This window comes from Heptranchias perlo, chromosome 15 (genome assembly GCF_035084215.1).
Source record: "Heptranchias perlo isolate sHepPer1 chromosome 15, sHepPer1.hap1, whole genome shotgun sequence".
NCBI classification, from domain to species: Eukaryota; Metazoa; Chordata; class Chondrichthyes; order Hexanchiformes; family Hexanchidae; genus Heptranchias; species Heptranchias perlo.
In genome coordinates, this window is record NC_090339.1 from 36,396,855 (window position 1) to 36,422,214 (window position 25,360).

The 25,360-nt window shown below is 43.6% G+C and overlaps 1 protein-coding gene across 2 annotated transcripts in view; it reads left to right on the plus strand.

The window, feature by feature from the left end:
* The window catches only part of med12 (mediator complex subunit 12), a 127,143-nt gene that overhangs the window by 22,612 nt on the left and 79,171 nt on the right, over positions 1–25,360 (plus strand). For both annotated transcript variants that reach the window (XM_067997068.1, XM_067997069.1), the window contains exons 6-14: positions 523–633; positions 1,193–1,465; positions 2,806–2,952; positions 3,109–3,208; positions 3,413–3,549; positions 9,021–9,152; positions 11,091–11,217; positions 20,448–20,677; positions 24,710–24,814. In XM_067997068.1, the coding sequence (XP_067853169.1) occupies positions 523–633; positions 1,193–1,465; positions 2,806–2,952; positions 3,109–3,208; positions 3,413–3,549; positions 9,021–9,152; positions 11,091–11,217; positions 20,448–20,677; positions 24,710–24,814 (1,362 nt within the window). The remainder of the gene's footprint in view (positions 1–522; positions 634–1,192; positions 1,466–2,805; positions 2,953–3,108; positions 3,209–3,412; positions 3,550–9,020; positions 9,153–11,090; positions 11,218–20,447; positions 20,678–24,709; positions 24,815–25,360) is intronic.

A 25,360-nucleotide genomic window follows, 5' to 3' on the forward strand; every position in this document is an offset into this window, starting at 1 on the left:
AGTTAATGAAAGGCTTCCTTTCTTTGAACTACGAGATCATGGAGTTCAAATCCTACCATGGCAAGTTGTGTAATTGAATTCAATAAATCTGTTAATTTGGAGGGTTAGTGCCAGAAAAAATGTCAATGAAAGTTACCAAATTGCCAAAAAAACTCAACTTGTTCACTAGTGTTCTTCAGGGAAGGGTACCTGCCATCCGTACCTAGTCTGGCCTTTATGTGACTCTAGTCCACACTATGTGGTTGCTTCTGCGCATGCCCTTTGAAGGAGGCAAGCAAGCCTCTCAGTCGTTCAGGGCAGTTAGGGATGCGCAATGAATGCAGCTTTCCTAACAGTGCCCACATCCCGAAAACAATTTTTTTAGAAAGCAAAATTATGTGTCCAAGTCCTGGAGAGGGCCTTGATCTCGCACCTTTTGACCTTAAGCACCATTTCTGTTAACTGAGGCAAGCTCACCTTGATTTAAATATAAAACTGAAAAAGTTTATCTCTATACCCCTGACTCTCTCCCTCTGGCTACAGGATGGAATGCTCGACAGACATGAGTTCCTGACCTGGGTTCTTGAATGCTTTGAGAAGATCCGACCGGGGGAGGATGAACTTCTTAAGTTGCTGCTCCCACTGATGTTACAGGTGGGAAGATTCCAATATGTATCTACTGCACTTAGCAACTAGAAGCTACTATTTATTAAAAGAAATTCAGATAATTTTAAAATGGCAACTGAAATGTCAATGTTTTTATATCTGTTTCAAGGATATTAATAGCATGCTATCACAAGGCTTATTCAATTTATAGGTTCCATTATAATACAGGAAATTGATATTTAACCCGATGCGTTTTAATGTTGTGTCAGTACATTTCTTATGCGATGCCCCTAATTTGTCACCTCAAATTGCTCAACCACCAGGGTTATACAGCTCTAGATGGAAGGCAAAATCTATAATTGGTTGGGTGTTTCACAGTTCAACGATTGCAGTATGAAAATTTCACACACCCACCATTATGCTTTACTGAAATCGCAGTGACCATGTCGTTAATACTGTTGCATTTTTCAGTGTACAAATGCTATCTACTGGCTCTAGTGTCAGGTCACTATACATTCATCTGTGTAAATCTAGTAACTGTGTGAAACGTTATCATCCAGTACAGGCTTGTGAATTTGTAATTTCCCTGTTTTTCTCCTCTGTGTAGTACTCTGGAGAGTTTGTGCAGTCTGCATACCTGTCGAGACGCCTGGCTTACTTCTGTACCCGACGTCTCTCCATGCTGCTTGGCGATAGTGGTAGCAATGTAGTAACCGGAGGACACCAATCCCATGTGATGGCAGCGCCCACTGGAAATACCTTGCCTCCGACTCCAACGCCGCCAGCCAATGGGACTAACCAGCCTCAATCTCCATTCATGGATTTTTATATTTGTCCTCAGCATCGCCCAGTTGTGTTTGGATTAAGTTGCATGCTTCAGGTAGGTCAGCAATTAAGTCTCCTTTATCCTGCCCTTAATTAGGCTAATGCCAATTAGCCATTATCTTTTACATTTTAAAATTTTGCGCACTGAAACAAAAGGTTTAAGATGCTTTATCAATGGATAGAAATTTCTCATTGAACTGCATAATAACCCCTTGTGGCTCAGTCCATAAATGCACTGTCCATTGTAGAACTGAACTGTACAAACTAGGAAAGTTGCAGGTTTGATACCAATCTTGGCTGCCATAGTTGTTCTCAGCAGTGGTGGTGGTGAAACTGCTGCTGTTGGTCTTTGCCCTGGGTTAGGGAGAGCAAATATCAGCCAGGGTGCCTTTCCTGATCACTTTGACTCCCTGCTGGAAAGTGTGTATGTGTGGACATTGAGGAGGACAGCATCAGACTCGGCTGCGAGGCCTTCCACTGTCAAATAGCCTGCTGGGACACGGTCTAGGCTAACAAATGAAGAAAGGTTCTTTAGTTGAGATACTGCAGGGAACCTAGTGCCTGTGGAACTGTGCCCAGCAAGTCAACATCTTCATGAGAGATGGGGAGAAAACTGAAAAAATATTAATTGCTCTCAGTTGAACCTCCTGTCAGTTGTTTATTGATCAGCTTTTTAATAAAAGATCTCTCCTTTTTATGTTTCCCAGCACCATTTCCACCTGAGTGAACAAGCAAATGATTTGCTTACAGACCTCTTCTAGCAGCACTGTCACCAGGATCTGGAAGGAACATTAAAGCTGTTTAAATTTACTTATGTTCTTCTTTGTAATAATTAAACTTTTTTTTATTACTACTCTTGCCCGAGGGAGAAATGGCAGACACCACCTTTCTCTAACGTACTCTCCTGCTCCCTTACTTCACCAATCAGAGGGGAAATAACCGATATAGATAAACATCCTACCACTCTTTGGAGCAGCATGTTAGTATGCCAACCCACTGTGACACCCAACCTACTAGGAAAGAGAGAATTAGTTAGGGTAGGTGTTCCTGATCACTGGTTAGTGACCCTTGATGAAAAATGTGCATGTGCCCATATCAGGTGAGGATCAGGCTCAGCTATGATGTCCTCACATTGAATGGCCTGCAGACATTCACTGTTTTGAGTCACACATGAGGAATGGCCACTTGGGTGAGGTACTGGTAGGCACTTAGTGCATTATGTCAGAATCATAAAATATCAAGGAGTCAGGAGAGGAGGGAAGAAAATAGAGAATTTTTTCCCCCCGAAATTCCTGAAGGTGAATTTAAGACAATTTTTGATTGAAAGAATCCTACTTACTGTGAAAGGCATGAAGATTTGCTGGTCTTAATGTCAGTCGGCTACTTGTTTTACAGAGTATAGTTCTTTGTTGTCCAAGTGCATTGGTATGGCATTACTCATTGACTGATTGCAGAAATAAGACTGGATCGCCCCTCGACCTTTTACCCATAGCACCATCCAGTCTGCCCATGCCAGGAGGGAACTCTGCATTTACCCAACAGGTACGTGAGATTCTGTTTTATAATAATAAAATACTATAAAAATCAACTAAGTTTCTGTGAAGCACCTTGGGACATTTTTCCACATTGCAAGTGCTATATAAATGAAAGTTGGTGTTACTAAACATTGCTTTATTCCTCTACCAAATCCTTGACCAGGTCCGAGCTAAAGTGCGGGAAATTGAGGAGCAGATTAAAGAACGAGGTCAAGCTGTGGAGGTCAGGTGGTCATTCGAAAAGTGTCAGGAAACCACTGCAGGTAATAGCAACTATTGATATCGGGGATGTTTCTTTCAGTGCAAGTCTTAACTGATAGGCTGTGAATTACCATTGATGGCTGTGAAATAAAAATGTGTTTCAACTATGCTGTGACTTCTAAATTCAGCAGATGCAGCATTCTGTAGTTTCTGTGGAAAACAAAAAGTTTGATGCATCTCTCATGGCACTGGTCCCATTTGTACAGGTTTTACTATTGGTCGTGTGTTGCATACACTGGAGATCCTTGACAGCCACAGTTTTGAAAAATCCGATTTTAATAACTCGTTGGATTCGCTGTACAACAGGATATTTGGATCAGGACAGAATAAGGATGGGCATGAGGTAGGTTTAATGACTTCACTAAATTGTATTTGATCCATCATTGCCTTTAGGAAACATCACAACTTACAATTTTAATTTCATTTTCTTCTGAAGGCGACATTTCCTTTCTAGGGTACAATTTCACAGTTGCCGGCTGTCGTTCCAGCCCTTGTGACCATTTTTGGAACTGGATGTTGATTTTTGGACCTTGAGGGGGACAAAGCTAAGTTATACCCTGTCCTCACCCAAAATCCATGCGTGCATGTTGTCTGGCAGGGGTTAGTGGATAGTGATTAGGAGTGAGAAACCTGGTTGTTTCCCCTGCCATTTACCCTTGCCCAGAGGCAAATTATAAACTGGAACTGTTTTTAAAAACAAACATGTGAAATATTAAAATATTGACTGGTCAAATGCATCAAAAATAGAAGCTTTGTTAGTAACTTTTGTTACTTTGGTGTTCTCATAGGCTATTGATGAACAGATTTGTTTAAAACTCAGTTTAATTTATTCACAGCTTTTTAAAGGTAGTGCAACTGCAGAAGCTTGTTTTCTTTTAATAATCCCAGGTTAGACTCTCACCTTGGGGATCTGGGTTGAAATTTAGCCCAGAGTTTGATGGAATGAAAGTCTACCCTACCTGCTGCCTGTAACTATCCCATGTGAAATAAATTTTGGGCAGTCCAAATGCAGTTCCTAGAGGGCATTGAACAACAGCATAAATATTCTAGCTCTGACTAAGTGGCTATACCTGCAATGTTTCTCCATCTTTTCAGATGCTAACAGAAATGTTCATTTTCTGTTTCTGTTTTAGATTTCCAGTATTTGCAGTTTCTTCTTTTTTATTTATTGACCTTGGTTCAGCAATAATTGGCACAAAGTTGGCAATTTCACTCATTATGGCCACAGAATGACTGATGTGGGAACGAGAAATGTCACATTAGTATAGTAGAAGGAGCTGTTTTGAAGTTGGGGCTGAGGCAGATTGTTAAGGCAGAATACAGAGAATCTTACTTTGCTCCCAACCAAGCTATATTTAACCAAGGAGTGTTTGATATTGATACTGGTCGCTCAAAATAGAAAGTGTTCTAACACCCATTTTGATGAGTACGAAAATTCACAGCTGATAAAAACATTTAAGGTCTACGGTAGCATAGTGGTTATGTTACTGGGCTAGTAATCCAGAGGCCTGGACTAAAATCCAGAGTCATGAGTTCAAATCCCGCCACGGCAGCTGGCGAATTTAAATTCAATTAATTAATTAAATTCAATTAATTAAATAAAAATCTGGAATCTGGAATTAAAATACTAGTATCAGTAATGATGGCCATGAAACTACCGGATTGTCGTAAAAACCCATCTGGTTCACTAATGTCCTTTAGGGAAGGAAGCCTGCCGCCCTTACCCGGTCTGGCCTATATGTGACTCCAGACCCACAGCAATGTGGTTGATTCTTAATTGCCCTCTGAAATGGCCTAGCAAGCCACTCAGTTGTAAAATCTCACTACGAAAAGTCATAATAAGAATAAAACCGGACAGACCACCCGGCATCGGACCACTAGGCACCAGACACGACAACGGCAAAACACCAAGCCCAGTCGACCCTGCAAGGTCCTCCTTACGAACATCTGGGGACTTGTGCCAAAATTGGGAGAGCTGTCCCACAGACTAGTCAAGCAACAGCCTGACATAGCCATACTCACAGAATCATATCTTTCAGCCAACATCCCAGACTCTTCCATCACCATCCCTGGGTATGTCCTGTCCCACCGGCAGGACAGACCCACCAGAGTTGGCGGTACAGTGATATACAGTCAGGAGGGAGTGGCCCTGGGAGTCCTCAACATTGACTCTGGACCCCATGATATCTCATGGCATCAGGTCAAACATGGGCAAGGAAACCTCCTGCTGATTACCACCTACCGTCCTCCCTCAGCTGATGAATCAGTCCTCCTCCATGTTGAACACCACTTGGAGGAAGCACTGAGGGTAGCAAGGGCACAAAATGTACTCTGGGTGGGGGACTTCAATGTCCATCACCAAGAATGGCTCGGTAGCACCACTACTGACCGAGCTGGCCGAGTCCTGAAGGACATAGCTGCTAGATTGGGCCTGCGGCAGGTGGTGAGCGAACCAACACGAGGGAAAAACTTACTTGACCTCGTCCTCACCAATCCACCTGTCGCAAATGCATCTGTCCATGACAGTATTGGTAGGAGTGACCACCGCACAGTCCTCGTGGAGATGAAATCCCATCTTCGCACTGAGGACACCATCCAACGTGTTGTGTGGCACTACCACCGTGCTAAATGGGATAGATTCAGAACAGATCTAGCAGCTCAAAACTGGGCATCCATGAGGCGCTGTGGGCCATCAGCAGCAGCAGAATTGTATTCCAGCACAATCTGTAACCTCATGGCCCGGCATATTCCTCACTCTACTATTACCAACAAGCCAGGGGATCAACCCTGGTTCAATGAGGAGTGTAGAAGAGCATGCCAGGAGCAGCACCAGGCGTACCTAAAAATGAGGTGCCAACCTGGTGAAGCTACAACTCAGGACTACATGCATGCTAAACAGCAGAAGCAACATGCTATAGACAGAGCTAAGCGATTCCACAACCAACGGATCAGATCAAAGCTCTGCAGTCCTGCCACATCCAGTCGTGAATGGTGGTGGACAATTAAACAACTAACGGGAGGAGGAGGCTCTGCAAACATCCCCATTCTCAATGATGGCGGAGTCCAGCACGTGAGTGCAAAAGACAAGGCTGAAGCGTTTGCAACCATCTTCAGCCAGAAGTGCCGAGTGGATAATCCATCGCAGCCTCCTCCCGATATCCCCACCATCACGGAAGCCAGTCTTCGGCCAATTCGATTCACTCCACATGATATCAAGAAACGGCTGAGTGCACTGGATACAGCAAAGGCTATGGGCCCCGACAACATCCCAGCTGTAGTGCTGAAGCCTTGTGCTCCAGAACTAGCTGCGCCTCTAGCCAAGCTGTTCCAGTACAGCTACAACACTGGCATCCACCCGACAATGTGGAAAATTGCCCAGGTATGTCCTGTCCACAAAAAGCAGGACAAATCCAATCCGGCCAATTACCGCCCCATCAGTCTACTCTCAATCATCAGCAAAGTGATGGAAGGTGTCGTCAACAGTGCTATCAAGCGGCACTTACTCACCAATAACCTGCTCACCGATGCTCAGTTTGGGTTCCGCCAGGACCACTCGGCTCCAGACCTCATTACAGCCTTGGTCCAAACATGGACAAAAGAGCTGAATTCCAGAGGTGAGGTGAGAGTGACTGCCCTTGACATCAAGGCAGCATTTGACCGAGTGTGGCACCAAGGAGCCCTAGTAAAATTGAAGTCAATGGGAATCAGGGGGAAAACTCTCCAGTGGCTGGAGTCATACCGAGCACAAAGGAAGATGGTAGTGGTTGTTGGAGGCCAATCATCTCAGCCCCAGGGCATTGCTGCAGGAGTTCCTCAGGGCAGTGTCCTCGGCCCAACCATCTTCAGCTGCTTCATCAATGACCTTCCCTCCATCATAAGGTCAGAAATGGGGATGTTTGCTGATGACTGCACAGTGTTCAGTTCCATTCGCAACCCCTCAGATAATGAAGCAGTCCGAGCCCGCATGCAGCAAGACCTGGACAACATCCAGGCTTGGGCTCATAAGTGGCAAGTAACATTCGCGCCAGATAAGTGCCAGGCAATGACCATCTCCAACAAGAGAGAGTCTAACCACCTCCCCTTGACATTCAACGGCATTACCATCGCCGAATCCCCCACCATCAACATCCTGGGGGTCACCATTGACCAGAAACTTAACTGGACCAGCCATATAAATACCGTGGCTACGAGAGCAGGTCAGAGGCTGGGTATTCTGCGGCGAGTGACTCACCTCCTGACTCCCCAAAGCCTTTCCACCATCTACAAGGCACAAGTCAGGAGTGTGATGGAATACTCTCCACTTGCCTGGATGAGTGCAGCTCCAACAACACTCAAGAAGCTCGACACCATCCAAGATAAAGCAGCCCGCTTGATTGGCACCCCATCCACCACCCTAAACATTCACTCCCTTCACCACCGGCGCACTGTGGCTGCAGTGTGCACCATCCACAGGATGCACTGCAGCAACTCGCCAAGGCTTCTTCGACAGCACCTCCCAAACCCGCGACCTCTACCACCTAGAAGGACAAGAGCAGCAGGCGCATGGGAACAACACCACCTGCACGTTCCCCTCCAAGTCACACACCATCCCGACTTGGAAATATATCGCCGTTCCTTCATTGTCGCTGGGTCAAAATCCTGGAACTCCCTTCCTAACAGCACTGTGGGAGAACCGTCACCACACGGACTGCAGCGGTTCAAGAAGGCGGCTCACCACCACCTTCTCGAGGGCAATTAGGGATGGGCAATAAATGCCGGCCTTGCCAGCGACGCCCACATCCCGTGAACGAATAAAAAAAAAAAATCACCAGATGTACACTTTCTGTTATTTATCCTATGAAAAATTCTTAAGACCTGTTCAATACTGAGCAGGGGAAGCTAGATAAGTACATGAGGGTGAAAGGAATAGGTTATGCTGACAGGGTTAGATGAAGTAGGGTGGGAGGAGGCTCGTGAAGTGCATTAGCACCAGCCTAGACCATTTGGGCCCAGTGGCCTGTTTATGTGCTGTAATTTCTATGTAATGCAATTTTTTTTAATGGACTTCAGTTTCTTAGTCAAAGAATTTTCTGTGGTGATATGGTCATTAGTTATTGTTTCATTTCCAAAATTTGTATAATGTTTTTTACAGTCTCAAAAACCCTTTTGTTGACAATATTCATTGCTGTGTTTGTGAGTTGTAGGCGTTGATATAATATTGGACTAGTGGCTTGCCTTTCACAAACCACTGCTAAGCTCATCAATCATGGTTTGTGTGGTTGTCTGCTTGTTAAAGCTTGCTGAATCCATGACCTATATTGCCTGTGGCCATATTACTTCCAACTGAGCTTCATATCACTTGTTTTAATGGAGTTGAGTGAAATCACAGGATCGAGTTTGTGTGTTGATTTCTCCTTCTGAAAATACTGATTCTGGCCAGGGTGTAGTTCTATGGTTAACAGACTATTCAACAATGGAGGGCATTTCAGCTGAATCTTGCCATATTCCTCACCCTTTGTACAGATGTGCACTTTGAACCAGTACACTTTTTAGACCCCCCCTGTAGCTCAGGGAGACTGCCCCCCCACCCCCACTCCTGCACAGAGAAGATCTGGTAACTCAGCACAGACTGGGGATTGAACCTTGGACTTTGCTAGGTGGTATGGCTCAGCACTGCATTAACCCACTTAGCTATCAGGAGAAATTTCATTCCCACCCACAGTTTTCTAAATACTTTTTAAAATTTAAACTATTCACACTCATTAGACAATGTAATATAACTTCCAAGAAATCTGTAATATAGTTTCTTTTGCATTTATTTTTTCCCCTGTGCAGATGTTGCCAGATGATGACGCAGTGATGACGTTGCTTTGTGAGTGGGCAGTGAGCTGCAAGCGTTCAGGCAGACACCGGGCCATGGTGGTGGCAAAACTGCTGGAGAAGAGGCAAGCTGAGATCGAAGCTGAAGTAAGATACTTGCCAGTTGTCTCTGTTTCCAGCTTTCCTATTTGAGATTCTTACCTTTGTATATTGCTCTTCAGTTGAATCGCAAGTGGGAAGTAGCATTTCCTCCATCAAAGAGTAAATCAGTGGAATGTGTTGCAGCTTTGTTCTCAGCTCACAGAAAATGTGCTTTCTGTGGTCTTAGATGGGTGGAGTTATTTTCCACTTTTGCCTGGAAGTAAAATCCTCACCCTGTGTGTTCCAGCTGAGACTCTCTGGCACTCATCACTGTGCCAGGTGAATTTAATTGGCACTTTCAGTCAGTTGTTTAACTTAATAAATTAATAAAACCCAGCATAAAGATAAGGGGCTAGGGATAAATCCTTGGGAGACTCCAGGGGTGACTAGGTGGGTGGGAGGATCCATCATTGGACAGATAGGAGTGGACCCCCACAAAGCATTGAGCTGGATGGCATAGTCAACCACATCAAATTTAGAGAGCTTGGCGAGGACAGGAGGGCTAATGCAATTTGTGACTGCCAGGGCGAGCTCGATGTTGTGAGCAGGATGGAAGCCAGACTGAAGGGATTTGAATATCAAATTTTGAGAGCAATGGGCATGGAGCTGGGAGCCAACAAAATGTTTGAGGACCTTAGAGAGGAAAAGGAGTTTAGAGATGGGAAGGTAGTAGTAAAGGATAGTTGGGTTGGAGTGGCTTTTTGAGGAGGGTGGTTTTGCAAGAAAGAGAATAGGGCTTGGGCATAGGGAGCTAAGTTTTGAGTGGCCAGCAATTCAGTTGGATGGGGATCGAGGGAGCAGAAGGTTGGACTCTTGGAAGAGTTGAGGTTAGCGGGTAGATGGGAGAGAAATTGAATAGTGGCAAATGATCCCAGGTAGCAAAGATGAGATACTAAGGGGTTGGTTAGGACAGGATGGAGAGGAGGAGGAAGTCATAGCAGTGACAGAGGCAGCTACACAGATGGCCTTGGTCTTGGTGACAAAGAAATGCAGCAGTGTGACATTTCCACTTCCTACATCAGCCATCCTTGTTTCATTCTCTACAGTAGTCATTCTCGTCTTTTAGTGAGACTATTAACTTGATGCCGAATTGCATGGAGTCCTGTGATGTCAACTCATGCTCTCTCAGAATTGGGTTGGTGTTGTCTAAACTGATTTCATGGAATGACGTTTAGGTTTTTCAGTGCAATTATGTGTCCGCTTGGCTCAGTTGGTAGCATTCTTGCCTTTGAGTCAGAAGGTTGTCGGTTCACCAAGTCCCACTCCAGGACTTGAGCACATAATCTAAGTTGACACTTCAGTGCAATACTGACAGCACTGCAATGTTAGAGGTGCCATCTTGTGGATGAGATGTTAAACTGAGACACCATTTGTTTGATGGGTTGGATGTGAAAGAACTAGCACAATTCAAAGACAAGCTGTAGGTTTCTATTGCTGTCCTGGCCAACATTCCTTCCTCAACCAACACCACCAAAAACAGCCTATCTAGTCATTCGTTCATTTGTTATTTGTGGGACTTTTCTTTGTGCAAATTGGCTGCCATGTTTGTCCACATAAGAATAATGCCTGCACTTCAAAAAGTAGTCCGTTGGTTTTAAAATGCTTTACGGTGTCCCAAGGACATGATAAGGTGTTCTACAAATCAAAGTTTTCTTTTTCTTTCCTGATCTGATGTTGAGTTTCCAGCTTCAGCTAGGAGAGTTAGACAGCATCATTTTGAAACAAGTCTGTTCTCTTGCAGGGAAAGTGTGATATTTGAGGTGGGGAGAAAAAATATAATTTAAACTTTTTGAAAACAAAAAACTGAGGTGACATCCAATTTGTACTGTGAAAATGTGCTGTGAATTAGCATCAATTTGATTTTTACCTTTCTCTGCTGTATGTTTCTGTGAATCCTGCCAGTAAGTATATTTCTAACCTGTTTCATTCTTTACTTTTCTCCAGAGATGTGGTGAATCAGAGGTGGTTGATGAGAAGGGATCTGTTTCATCTGGCTCTCTCACTAGTGCCAGCATTCCTGTTTTCCAGGATGTGTTGCTTCAATTTCTGGATACCCAAGCTCCAATGCTGAGTAAGTGTTCTGCAGGGACAAGTTACAGGGGTACAGTCTTATGAAGATACAAAATTGATGGGCAGGGAAAGACCAGCTGATCCATCAAACAAGCCCCACACCATGATGGCCAGACCATCATGGCTATACACTTCTCTTCCCACCCCCCCCCCCCCCCCCCAACCACTTCACCTCATACCTACAACTACCCCCACACCCACAGCCATGTAATCTCCTGGGAGAGGCAAAAAAAAGAGGAAAAACCCAGGGCCAATAAGGAGAAAAAATACTCTGTAAAATTCCTCTCCAAACCCCTCAGGCAATTGAAACCAGTCCAGGAGATCACATGGACCAAGTGTTTATTTATAAAGACACTACCTTCTATATGATGCGATCTCTGCTCCAGTCAGGAACCGGTCCAGCTCCCTCTTGAAGGCATGCAGAGAGTCAATACCCACCACACCAGCCGGCAATGTATTCCAGAGGCTCACAATTCTTTGGGAAAAGAAGAACCGCCTAACATACAGTCTATTCCTACTCTTACATAGTTTAAACTCGTGTCCCCTGGTCCACCCCAATCTGTTAAACAGGAATAATCTATCAAAAGGGATGCTATCCAGCCCTTTAACTATATTATAGACCTCTATCAGGTCACCTCTAAGTCTTGTTGCAAAGTTTTGTTGCAAAAAACTGTCAAAATTGCTTTTGGGAATAGGAAATAGTCTGTGTCATTTTCATCACAATGAGGCCATGTGCTTTAATGTGATAACGCAGTTTGGTGGGATTTACTTCATCACATTACACATTGGTGGAGGGGGGGATAGGCTTGCTAGCCATTTTTCAAGAAGTTGCTGCCAGGAAAGAGAATGAATAAGTTGAAGCTCGTTGTTCAACAGTAGAATTTCAATTTTAGCTGCAGTCATACCTGCCTGCACATTCACCCTAAGGGTTGACCTTAAGCTAGTGGCAAGGTTGAGACAACGGATGCTGCACTTCAGCTATGCTTTGACCCAGATGCTTTAACTTTCCAGACAAATTTTCTGGAAAGCAATGCTGCTTCCAGCTTCATCTGAGTCTGATTTAAATGGCGATGTCTCCACTCACTGGAGCAGTCAGGCAGGGATTATTGCAGGAAACTGCTGTTAAAAATCATTCTCTTGTTGGAACCAGGAAGCATCCCATCTGTAAACTTAGCTGTGAACTTGCACCTGATTTGTACAATTGAATCAAATATATTCATTTTTATTGATTTCCATTAAAGTTGCTCCTGCAGGAATCCACTCATTTTTTTAGATTTTTAAATGATACATTGTCTAGGCAAGTAGCTTTTTTGGGAAATTCCGGAATAGTGAAGACCATGGTCAATGTTTAAAGTCATTCTCAGCATGCGGGCGTTGCTGGCAAGACCGGCATTTATTGCCCATCTCTAGTTGCCCTCAGAAGGTGGTGAGCCACCGCCTTGACACAACTGAGTGGCTTGCTAGGCCACTTCACAGGGCAGTTAAGAATCAACCATGTTGGTGTGGGACTGGAATCACATACAGTCCAGAACAGGTAAGGACTGCAGGACCCTAAAGGACATTACTGAACCAATTGGATTTTTATGACAATCCGACAGCGTCATGGTCACTTTTACTGAAACCACCAGTGTGGTCAAAATGTTAGTTCTGGGGCGGACTTTGTACACCACTTTTTGAGATTCAGTCAGTTGCATGCAGTATGTATTTGTGCTATTAGAGGGTGCTTGTACACTTTGTAAATGTGTTAAAATATGTGAAATACTTCTGTTTATGTTGCACCATTTCAGATTGCTAAAATGTCCTAAAGCACTTTACTTTTGAATTGCAGTGACTGTTTTTCTCTGGGCAAACAGACCAGTGATTCTGCTGCAACCCCCCACAAATAGCAACAAGATGAATGACCAGTTAATTTGTTTTTTTGATGTTGCCTGAGAGGAATGCTGGCCAGGGTACTAGGAGAAGCTCTCTGCTTCTCTCCGAATAGTATCATGGGAAATTACTATCCACCTAATCAGGCTGATGGGAACTTGGTTGAATGTCACCTCGGATGATGCAGCAGTAGCTCAGTGGAATGTCGGCTCAAATTATGTGCCCATGTGTTAAGTGTGAGGCATAAACCCACAAACCTTTGTCTCAGAGGTGTAAATGCTGTTGGATATATACAAAGTTGAGATGTTGATAAGAGACTGAGGTGCACTTTACTGCTGGCCCAGTACTCAATGTGAAGTCATGTAAAAATAGGGATCTGTAAGTGGTTTATTGAGTCATCCAATAACTGTTCAACCTATTGTGCAAGCTGTGGTAAGGTAGTTCATGTCTGACACTCGAGGTATTTTGTTAATTCATGTAGTGGTCAGTGCTGTGAGAGGTTAACTTTTCTTTTTAAAAGCTTGCTCAAAACTTTACATGCTCTACTTCCCCATGGGGCATTCCAGATTTAAATGCTGTATCAAGTGTGACGTCTGACTGTGTGACGTCTGATATGGGCGGGGTGGGGGTGACGTCACCAAGCCAGAGGCTTCTCTGTGGCGACAGCCAGTTGTGTCATGGTGAGGTGGTGCTGCTGCTGCAGTGGAAAATTTAAAGGGTGAAGTTGTCCCAGGCCACTAGCAGTAGTGCCTGGGAAATTCATGCCCCATTCTGGGAGACTCCCGGACTAACCTGGGAGGGTTGGCAGCCCTGGCGATGCAGCATTGAAGTATATAAAGGCCTTGGAGGGAGTGCAGTGCAGATGCACCAGAATGATACCCGGGCTTAAAGGAGTTAAATTATGAAGACGGCTTGCATAAACTTGGCTTGTATTCCTTGAATTTAGAACGTTGAGGGGTAATTTAATTGAGGTGTTTAAAATGATCAAAAGATTCAATAGGATAGAAACAGAGAAACTATTTCCTCTGGTGGGGAATCCAGAACAAGGGTTACAGCTACGCTAGGTTTACTTGTACTTCTTTCAATTTAGCATACTGTATTCGCTGCTCACAACGCAGTCGCCTCTACATTGGGGAGACCAAATGCAGATTGGGTGATCGCTTTGCTGAACACCTCCGCTCTGTCCACAAGCGTGATCCTGACCTGCTGGTCGCTTGCCATTTTAATTTCCCGTCCCACTCCCACTCTGACCTCTCTGTCTTCGGCCTCTTGCACTGTTGCAGTGAAGCTCAGCGTAAGCTTGAGGAACAGCACCTCATCTTTCGTTTAGGCACTTTACAACCTTCTGGACTCAACATTGATTGCAATAACTTCAGATCATAACCACTGCTCCCATTTTTTCGGACAGCAAGTGCTGTGATATGGTTCTGCTTTTGCCATTCACAGCTACACCTGACCAATCTTTTGTTACTTAACCTGTTCCATTACCACCTTCCTTGCCTTGCACCGTCATCCCTTTTGTCATTTAATCACTTTTGCTCTCTATCCTAGCATAGACCTTCCCTTTTGTTCTTTTCTCCCCACCCTGTCCCCCCCCCCACCCCTTACCCTAGCTCTGTACTTGCTTAAAAACTTTAACTCTTTAACATAGGAACAGGAATAGGCCATTCAGCCCCTCGTGCCCGCTCCGCCATTTGATTAAATCATGGCTGATCTGTGATCTAACTCCATATACCTGCCTTTGGCCCATATGCCTTAATACCTTTGGTTGCCAAAAAGCTATCTATCTCGGGTTTAAATTTAGCAATTGAGCTAGTATCAATTGCCGTTTGCGGAAGAGAGTTCCAAACTTCTACAACCCTTTGTGTGTAGAAATGTTTTCTAATCTCGCTCCTGAAAGGTCTGGCTCTAATTTTTAGACTGTGCCCCCTACTCCTAAAATCCCCAACCAGCGGAAATAGTTTCTCTCTATCCACCCTATCTGTTCCCCTTAATATCTTATAAACTTCGATCAGATCACCCCTTAACCTTCGAAACTCCAGAGAATACAACCCCAATTTGTGTAATCTCTCCTCGTAACTTAACCCTTGAAGTCTGGGTATCATTCTAGTAAACCTACGCTGCACTCCCTCCAAGGCCAATATGTCCTTCCGAAGGTGCGGTGCCCAGAACTACTCTCAGTACTCCAGGTGCGGTCTAACCAGGGTTTTGTCCAGCTGCAGCATAACTTCTGCCCCCTTGTACTCTAGTCCTCTAGATATAAAGGCCAGCATTCCATTAGCCTTCTTGATTATTTTCTGCACCTGTTCATGACACTTCAATGATCCATGTACCTGAACCCCGAAGTCCCTTTGGACATCCACTGTTTTTAACTTTTTACCATTTAGAAAGTACCCTGTTCTATCCTTTTTTGGTCCAAAGTGGATGACCTCACATTCATCTACATTGAATTCCATTTGCCACAGTTTTGCCCATTCACCTAATCTATCAATATCCCTTTGTAATTTTATGTTTTCATCTACACTGCTTACAATGCCACCAATCTTTGTGTCATCGGCAAACTTAGATATCAGACTTTCTATGCCTTCATCTAAGTCGTTAATAAATATTGTGAATAATTGAGGCCCCAAGACAGATCCCTGCGAGACTCCACTAGTCACATCCTGCCAATGTGAGTACCTACCCATTATCCCTACTCTCTGTTGCCTTTCGCTCAGCCAACTTCCTAACCAAGTCCGTACTTTTCCCTTGATTCCATGTGCTTCTATCTTAGCTAACAGTCTCTTATGTGGGACCTTATCAAATGCCTTCTGGAAATCCATATAAATAACATCCATTGACATTCCCCTGTCCACTACCTTAGTCACCTCTTCAAAAAATTCAATCAGGTTTGTCAGGCACGACCTACCTTTCACAAATCCATGCTGGCTCTCTCTGATTAACTGAAAATTCTCGAGGTGTTCAGTCACCCTATCCTTAATTATAAACTCCAGCATTTTCCCCACAACAGATGTTAGGCTAACTGGTCTATAATTCCCCGGTTTCCCTCTCCTTTCTTAAAAAGCGGAGTGACATGTGCAATTTTCCAATCCAGAGGGACAGTTCCTGAATCTAGAGAACTTTGAAAGATTATAGTTAGGGCATCCGCAATGTGCTCACCTACTTCCTTTAAAACCCAGGGTTGGAAACCATCTGGTCCTGGGGATTTGTCACTCTTTAGTGCTATTATTTTCTTCATTACTGTTGCTTTACCGATGTTAATTTTATCGAGTCCCTGTCCCCGATTCAATATAAGTTTTCTTGGGATTTCCAGCATGCTATCCTTTTTTTCGACTGTAAATACTGACGCAAAGTAATTGTTCAACATGTCTGCCATTTCTTCATTGTCAATGACAATATCCCCACTTTCAGTTTTTAAGGGGCCAACACTGCTCCTGACCGCCCTCTTTTTCCTAATATAACTATAAAAGTTCTTGGTATTGGTTTTGATATCCCTTGCGAGTTTCTTTTCATACTCTCTTTTTGTAGCCCTTACTATCTGTTTTGTGACCCTTTGTTGATCTTTGTATTTTTCCCATTCGCCAGGATCTGTGCCATTTTTTGCCTTTTTGTATGCCCTTTCCTTATGTCTTATACTGTCCCTTACCTCTTTAGTTGTCCATGGCTGTTTTTTTTGGCAAGTAGAGTTCTTGCCCCTCAGGGGTATAAACCGATTCTGTATCACGTTAAATGTTTCTTTAAACATTTCCCACTGATCATCAGTCGTTTTACCCATTAACAGATCTGCCCAGTTTACTATGGACAGTCTCTGTCTCATCCCATTGAAGTCGGCCTTGCCCAAGTCTAGAATCTTAGCAGCTGATTCACTTTTTTCCCTTTCAAACACTACATTGAACTCGATCATGTTATGATCACTATTGGATAGATGTTCACGCACAGTTAAGCCGTTAACTAAATCTGGTTCATTACTCATTACTAAATCTAGTATGGCTTGCCCCCTTGTCGCCTCTAGGACATACTGCTGCAGAAAACTATCCCGGACACACTCAAGAAATTCACTACCTTTCTGATAGTTGCTAGTCTGCTTTTCCCAATCTATGTGAAGGTTAAAGTCCCCCATTAAGACCACTATGCCTTTCTTACACGCTTGTCTAATCTCTGCATTTATGCAATCTAGCACTTCAGAGCTGCTGCCAGGACTCCTATATACAACTCCCACTATAGTCTTAGATCCTTTCCTATTTCTCAATTCAACCCATAAGATCTCTGTTGGTTGCTTACCTCTCGTTATATCTCCCTTTATCATTGAAGTGATTTCATCTCTAATCATTAAGGCTACTCCTCCCCCTCTTCCATTTTCCCTATCTCTCCTGTAGACCTTATAACCCGGTATAATTAGTTCCCAATCCTGACCATCCTGCAGCCAAGTCTCAGTAATAGCTATCATGTCATACCCTCCAATTTGAATTTGAACCTGTAGTTCATTTAATTTATTCCTTATACTCCGTGCATTTGTATATAGAACTCTTAGTTGGGCTACACACCCTAGCCTGACCTTCAGCTTTGATGCTGGGTTAATCGCCTTACGCCTTCTAGTTTTTATTTTATCTGTCGTGCCTAAAGTACACTTTCTTTCCGCTGCTGTATGCAATTCCCTTTCACTTGTTCTTGAACAACTGTTTGTACTATTTGTATTGTAGATTTCTCCTGGGTCTTCCCCTCTCTTGCTGCTCTCAACTTTATTCCCTTCTGACTCCCCGCTCAGGTTCCCATCCCCCTGCCACTCTAGTTTAAACCTTCCCCAACAGCACTAGCAAACACCCCTGCGAGGACATTGGTCCCGGTCCTGCTCGGGTGTAACCCGTCCCGCTTGTACAGATCCCACCTTCCCCAGAACCGGTCCCAATGTCCCAGGAATCTAAATCCCTCCCTCCTACACCATCTCTGCAGCCACGCATTCATCCTGTCTATTCTCCTGTTCCTATACTCACTAGCACGTGGCACTGGTAGTAATCCTGAGATCACTACCTTTGAAGTCCTGCTTTTTAATTTATCTCCTAACTCCTTAAATTCACCTTGCAGGACCTCATTCCTTTTTTTAATCTATGTTGTTGGTACCAATATGGACCACGACTACTGGCTGTTCACCCTCCCCCTCCAGAATGCCCTGCAGCCGCTCCGTGACATCCTTGACCCTAGCACCAGGGAGGCAACATACCATCCTGGAGTCATGTTTGCGGCCGCAGAAACGCCTATCTGTTCCCCTTACAATGGAATCCCCTATCACTATAGCCCTGCCACTCTTCTTCCTCCCCTCCTGTGCAGCAGAGCCACCCGTGGTGCCCCGAACTTGGCTCTTGCTGCTTTCCCCTGATAAGCCATCTCCCCCAACAGTATCCAAAGCAGAATATCTGTTTGAGAGGGAGATGGCCCCAGGGGACTCCTGCTCTACCTGCCTAGTCCTTTTACTCTGCCTGGCGGTCACCCATTTCCTTTCTGCCTGCGTAATCTTTACCTGCGGAACATCTTCCAGTTCTGACAAAAGGTCTTCAACCTGAAACGTTAACTCTATTTCTTTCTCCACAGATGCTGCCTCACCTGCTGAGCTTCTCCAGCATTTTCTGTTTTTATTTCAGATTTCCAGCATTTTCTGTTTTTATTTCAGATTTCCAGCATCCGCAGTATTTTGTTTTTGATTTAGAGCTAGGCCATTTAGGAGTGAAATCAGGAAGCACTTTTTCACTTAAAGGGAAGTGGAAATGTTGAATTCTCTTCCCCCAAAAGGCTGTGGATGTCAATTGAATTTATCAGGACTGAGTTCGATAGATATTTGCTAGATAAGGGTGTCAAGGGATATGGAGAAAAGCCGGGTAAATGGAGTTGAGGTACAGGTCAGCCTTGATCTAATTGAATGGTGGAACAGGCTCGAGGGGCTGAATAGCCCACTCTTGTTCCTATGTAGCTGGCCTATAATTTGCTTGATTATCCCTGTCTCCTTTTTTCATGAAGGGTGCCATACTTGCGACACTCCTGTTTTCAGGCACAATTTTCCTTTCCACAGAGCTTTGGAAAATTACAGTCAGGAGCCCCTGGCATTTCTTCCCTATCTCCCCTCAGGATCCCCAATTTAAACCATCAAGTCCCAGTGATTAATCTACCTTAAGTTTGAATAATTTCATTTCCTTTTGAATAATAGTTCCCACTGACTGTTCTATATGCATCTCTGGTGGTTCTGCAATTCCAATGTCCACCTCCTCTGTGGAAACTGGGGAAAAGTACTTATTTTGAATCTCTGCCTTTCCCTCACTTTTAACTACCAGCTTGCCTCTTTCATTTCTCAACAGCCCTGTCCTACCTTGATTATCTCCTTACTACTAATGTACCTATGCCTCTAATCATTTTATTGCCCTTCATGTTTTTTTTGCTAATATTGTCTCATTGTCCCTTTAGCCTATCTAACCTCCCTTTTTGTACCTTCCCTATATATTTATATTTGTTTCATTTTCTTTTTTTATTATCTGCCTTGTAAGTGCTAATACTGCTTTAGTTTCAGATTTGATTGAACCTTATTCATTGAACCACAGCCTTGATACACTTCCTTTTAGCCTTAGTGGATTATGCTTCCTATTTAGACCTTCCACCTTCTGTTCAAAAACTTGCCATTGCTGATCTGCAGTTCTATTTGGCAATTTTTCCTTTAATTTAATCTAGGCAAGGCCCTTTTCACATAACAAACATTTTCCCTATCTATGTCTATTTTTTGATAATTAAAATCTCTTACAATTATAACCCTATTGTTAGTCGACGCTTCTCCAATTTGCCTGTAACTTTTATGCTTTATTTCCTTCCCATTGTTCAGTGGTCTGTACTATATTCCCAGTAATGTGACCAATTCTTTGCTATTCCTCAGCTCAACCCAAAGAGATTCTCCTTGGATCACTTCTCTATTTAAATCCTCATACTGTAAACTTTAGTAAATACTGTCCCTAGTAAATACACTTACCCCATCTCCTTTTTCTTCTTACAAACATACGAACAATGACAGCCAGGAAAAGACCCTCTGGTCCATCCAGCCTGTCCCACACAATTGTGATACCTTGTGTATCACGATATATACACTCCCCACCCCACTCAAAACCATGTGATCTCCTGGGAGAGGCGAAAAACCAGATAACCCCCCAAAGTTTTATACCCAGGAAATTTATTTTTTAAACTTGTTTTCTCCCTTTCATCCCCACCCTTCTGCAATGCCAGTGCTCAGGGGCTGCTTCTAATTTAAAGGTTGCAGTTTGGACATGTCTGGTTATAGCACCGATTAGTAATTCATTTGCTACCTTTGACCATTCCTTAATTGTCTTCCAGCTGATCCCAGTAGCGAAAGTGAAAAGGCTGAATTTGCCAACTTGGTACTCCTATTCTGTGAGCTGATCCGCCACGATGTTTTCTCACACAATGTCTACATGTGCACACTGATATCCCGAGGAGACCTGTCATCAGAGCAGCATGTGCCCAGACCACGCTCCCCCGTTGATGATGCAGTGGAAGAACAGGATCGGAAGGAGCAGGAAGGAAATAACAGTATGAAGCTGGAGGTAAGGGAAAAAACAGAGACAATGTTGGGATAGGTTTTTTGAAAAATAATTTCCTCTGTCCTCCAACTTGAGGGATCCTCTGGGTCACAATCTGGGTATTGGGCATAGTGCCACCTTATTGGTATTGACTGTTGAGCTAGAATATCTGTTGGCTATTGTACAGCTTGATGTTGGATGGATGTATTTGTTGCTACTTTAGTGAAGACAGATAGAGGTAGCTGAATGACTGACTGGGCAACATCTGACTAGGCTCATCTTTTCGTTGTCCCAATTGAGCTATGAACGTCTATTTGTGTGCCTACCATAACAAAATAAGGATTCAGAATGCTACAAAAATCCTGCATACTTCTTTTCCAGGCCCCACGGATCTTTTAGCTCTGGTAGATCTGCCCTGTAATTGGACCAATGTTAACTAAACAGTGCCATCTTTGCTTAGCTACACCCTCATAATTAACAGTGCTGTGCTTTAAAATCTTCTGGTTTTCACTGTAAAAGTGTGTCCAGTGTAATAACATAACCCAGTGCTTCAAAATGCAAAGCCAGGATGTTGTTCAAGTGTGGGATCACATCAACAACTCTTCCCGTGACAAGTTCCTGATATTGCCCATTGAATTTTTTGGGGGAGGATAGGGTAGGGGGTGGAGCACACTGAATGTATCCCAGGTGCCTCAATGCTGCAACAGGAGCTGGGTAAATATTACGCTGCTTGGTACTGCTTTACTTTCAGTTGGTAGTGTTTTCCCAGGATCAGACAGCTCCAGCTCAGATGCAAGACTGATCCAAAGTGCCAGTCCCTATTGAAGTGAATGGAGCCAGTCAGGGATGCACACAGCACCTCCCCATTACTAATGTAATCAGAGCAGCTGAAGGGCGTAAGGCAGCCAGAAATGACTGGTCATTGTAAATCTAGAAAGTTAGTCACATTTTATATCTGGTCACACACAATTCTCAATTACATTTTTCTCTGAGAAAAATTGGGCAATAAATCAAACAGAAAATGCTCTCCCAAACTTTCCTTCCCCTTTGAGTAGTGAATTCGAACAGTTGAAAAGTTAAGGACAAGAAAAGACTATTTTGGCCCACTGAAGTTCATCCCTCTAGCATTCCAGCTCTCCCAATCTAACATCCAATTGTGTTTGAATATCCCTAAAGTCTGCATCTCTCTTGTCTTGCCTGGCAGATTATTCCAGGCATCTATTGCCCTTTAGATAAAGAAGTTCCTTCTGCTATCTGATCTAAATTTACTTTTCACTAGCTTATACTTATGACCTCTGGCCCTACAGTCCTGCCTTATTTTGAAATAATATATTCAGGATTTACCCTGTCTATGCCATTTACTATTTTATATACTTCATCAAGAATGCCCCCCATTTATTTTATTCAGTCTCGGATTATGGACGTCATTAGCAAGGCCAGCATTTATTGCCTATTCCTAGTTGCCCTTGACAAGGTGGTGATGAGCCGCCTTTGTGAACTACTGCAGTCTATGTGGTGAAGATACTCCCACAGTGCTGTTAGGTAGGGAATTCCAGGATTTTGACCCAGTGACGATGAAGGAATGGCATTACATGCCCAAGTGTGTGACTTGGGTATTTTTTCCCCTAGGCTGCATCTGAGCTTTGTTAATTTTTCCTTGTAGCCAAGCTCAGTGGTTTGTGGTTTTCAGGCAAAGGGGCAGAATTACGGAACATGGTCCTTAAAATCCCAGTAGAAATCTGGGAATCCCATGTAATAATAGAGTTTGACCGATTCCATTTCTATAAACTGGTTATCCTACTCAGCTCAAACCTTACAGTCGGATTAATTTTTGTTGCTGTTCTTGTTACTGTGTTACTATACGTATAATGTCTTTCATATTAATGGTTCCTTTCTCCCTTTTACAGTGTCTGTCACTTATTAATGTTTTTATTGCTTGTTTTCAATAAAAAAAATTCTGCTGAGTTTTCAGTATTTGTACCAGGTTAGTACTGAGTGATGGTGCAGATCCGTGTATTGCTTCTGCAATATTCAGCCATACATTTCATTAGATGATGCTCAGACACTGAGGAACATGTGCTGTGTCATGAGCTTACCGGCTTCAAAGACTCGCTTAACTCTAACATAAAAGTAATCAATGCATCTGCAGCAAAAATACTTCCATTTGTACGATATGTAGTGTTGGAGCAGATGGATGTGGCAGAGTTGCAGAGCTTTGCCCTGATCCATTGGTTGTGAGATCACTTAGCTCTGTCTATAGCATGCTTCTTCCGTTGTTTAGCATGCATGTAGCTTCACCAAGTTGGCATCTCATTTTCAGGTATGCCTGGTGCTGCAACTGACATGCTCTCATACACTCCTCATTGAACCAGGGTTGGCCATCTGGCTTGATGGTGATGGAGGTGTGAGGGATATGCCAGGCTGTGAGTTAACAGATTGTGGTGGTATATAGTTCTGCTACTGCTGATGGCCCATAGCTCCTCATGGATGCTCAGTTTTGAACTGCTAGATCTATTCTTAATCCATTCCACTTAGCACGGTGGTAGGCCGTCCTCAGTGTGTAGATGGGACTTGGTCTCCACAAGGACTGTGCCGTGGTCACTTCTACCAATGCTATCATGTCACATGCTTCTGTGACAGGTAGATTGGTGATGACGAGGTCAAGTAGGTTATTTCCTTGTGTTGGTTCTTTCACCACCTGCTGCAAACCCAGTCTAGCAGCTATGTCCTGCAGAGCTCGGTCAGTGGTGCTTCTACCGAGCCACTCTGACCGAGCTCCTCTTGGTGATAGACATTGATGTTTCCCACCCAGAGTACATTCTGTGCCTTTGCTACCCTCAGTGCTTCCTCCAAGTGGTGTTCAACATGGAGGAGTACTGATTCATCAGCTGAGGGAGGGCAGTAGATGGTAATCATGTTTGACCTGAAGCCATGGGACTTCATGTTGTCTGGATTCATTGTTGACTCCCAGGACCACTGGGAGTGGGAGATGAGTGATGCTGGGGATCAGCTTTGAGGCACTTCTGCTTTGCCTCTAAGACTTGAACGTTTTCCTTGTGACTTGCTGACCAAACAGGACACATTATATAAGGTGAACTTTTTTTAAAAAAAAATTCTATGTCAGAAGTTATACCGGATGTTGGGCAAGACAAACTTTCCCATGGCTCCAGTAACTCAAGTATGTGACTATTTGTTAGCTCCACATTCAGACTTGGCATGCAAAGACAGGGTTCCAGGTGATGATACTGTCTTTGAAAGAGTTCTAAAGGCAGAAGCGGTGTGTGAAGCTTCACTGCTGGTTTGATGCAACATACACAAGTGGAGAGAGGAGTGTGGCTCACACAGAAATGCTTAAGCTTTTATTTTTGTATTCACTTTTCTTTGTAAATTAAGTAAGATAGGCTGGCTGGTCTTATACCATATTATTTTTGCTCTCAATATAATCCTTCATCAAAACTGGATGGGAGGTGGAGCCGTACTTTTAAAAAAAAACTCTGCATGTGGGAAATAAGTCCACTTGCATATTCACAAAGCAAGCCTGTTTGTCTATACAGTCAACAATTTTTTTAAATACAGCGGTTAAAAATGGACTTTATTAAAATTAGCTGGCAGCCACCTCTAAAACTGGACAGTCTGGTTCAAAGCAAGGCAGGCAGCCACTCTACCGGTCTCCCGGGCTAGTGACCAGACTGTTGTTAAGCCTCCAGCCATGCCATTCTGAAAGCAGTTGGTAAGAGGCATATGACAGCAACCTGGGTTCTTACTCTTTTTTCTCCTCTCTCTTTCACTCCCTTCTTAACCCCCTCCCGTACCTCCAGAAAGCTGACAGTGGTCCTCTCATAGAAAACACCTGGGCTCAAATTGGCTGCTCCCTAAGCTTTACAGCTGAGATTAGGAATTTAGCAGTGGGTAGGATACTGGGTACAATCATCTTCTGCCATTCTCCGTCTACTGCAAAGCACCGTCAGCAACTCTGGGCTGTGATTAATACAGACAAAAAAAAAGTAGAAATCCCTGGGCATCTTTAATATTGGATCCCCATGTGTTTTCTTGCAGGATACCGGCTTATCAGAAAGTATGGACATAGATCACAACTCCAGTGCTATTTTTGAAGATGTGGAAAAGAATGATTTCAAAAATGAATTTAGTTCTGATTTCTCTGTAAGTTATTTTAAAATTTGTTTTTACCCATGTAATTTTATTGTTTCCCAGTGTGTTATTCTCCCCGCCTCTGGTCTTGGTGTGGGGTTTGGGGGGCGGTGAAAGTTTGTCTCTGGACCTCCACCAATGCACAATATGGCTAGCTCCTATAAGGTATATGGTATTGCCCAGGCAGGGCTTCCTGTTTCTGTGACACACAATCATCTTGTGGACTGAGTACCTTTTTAAAAATACTGATTGTGAATAATCTTATAGCATTGCTCACAAGAGTGAAAGAAAAAGTGATTGGGAGTATATTGGTGCATTCACTCTTAAGTTTTACTTGGTGCTGTTTTGAGGTGCCATCCATGACAATGCAATAGTTCAGTTGGGCATATGATCAGTTAACCATCCTCTTACTCTGGAGGACCACATAGCATTCACCAACTCGATCAAAGTTTTATAAAAAATGTCTTGCAATACAATTAAATCTTTTTCTGTTATGCCTGGGCGTAGTTATATTGTGCGGTTTGTCACTGCGTGGAGTATAACTTTAGTGTGGTGTTG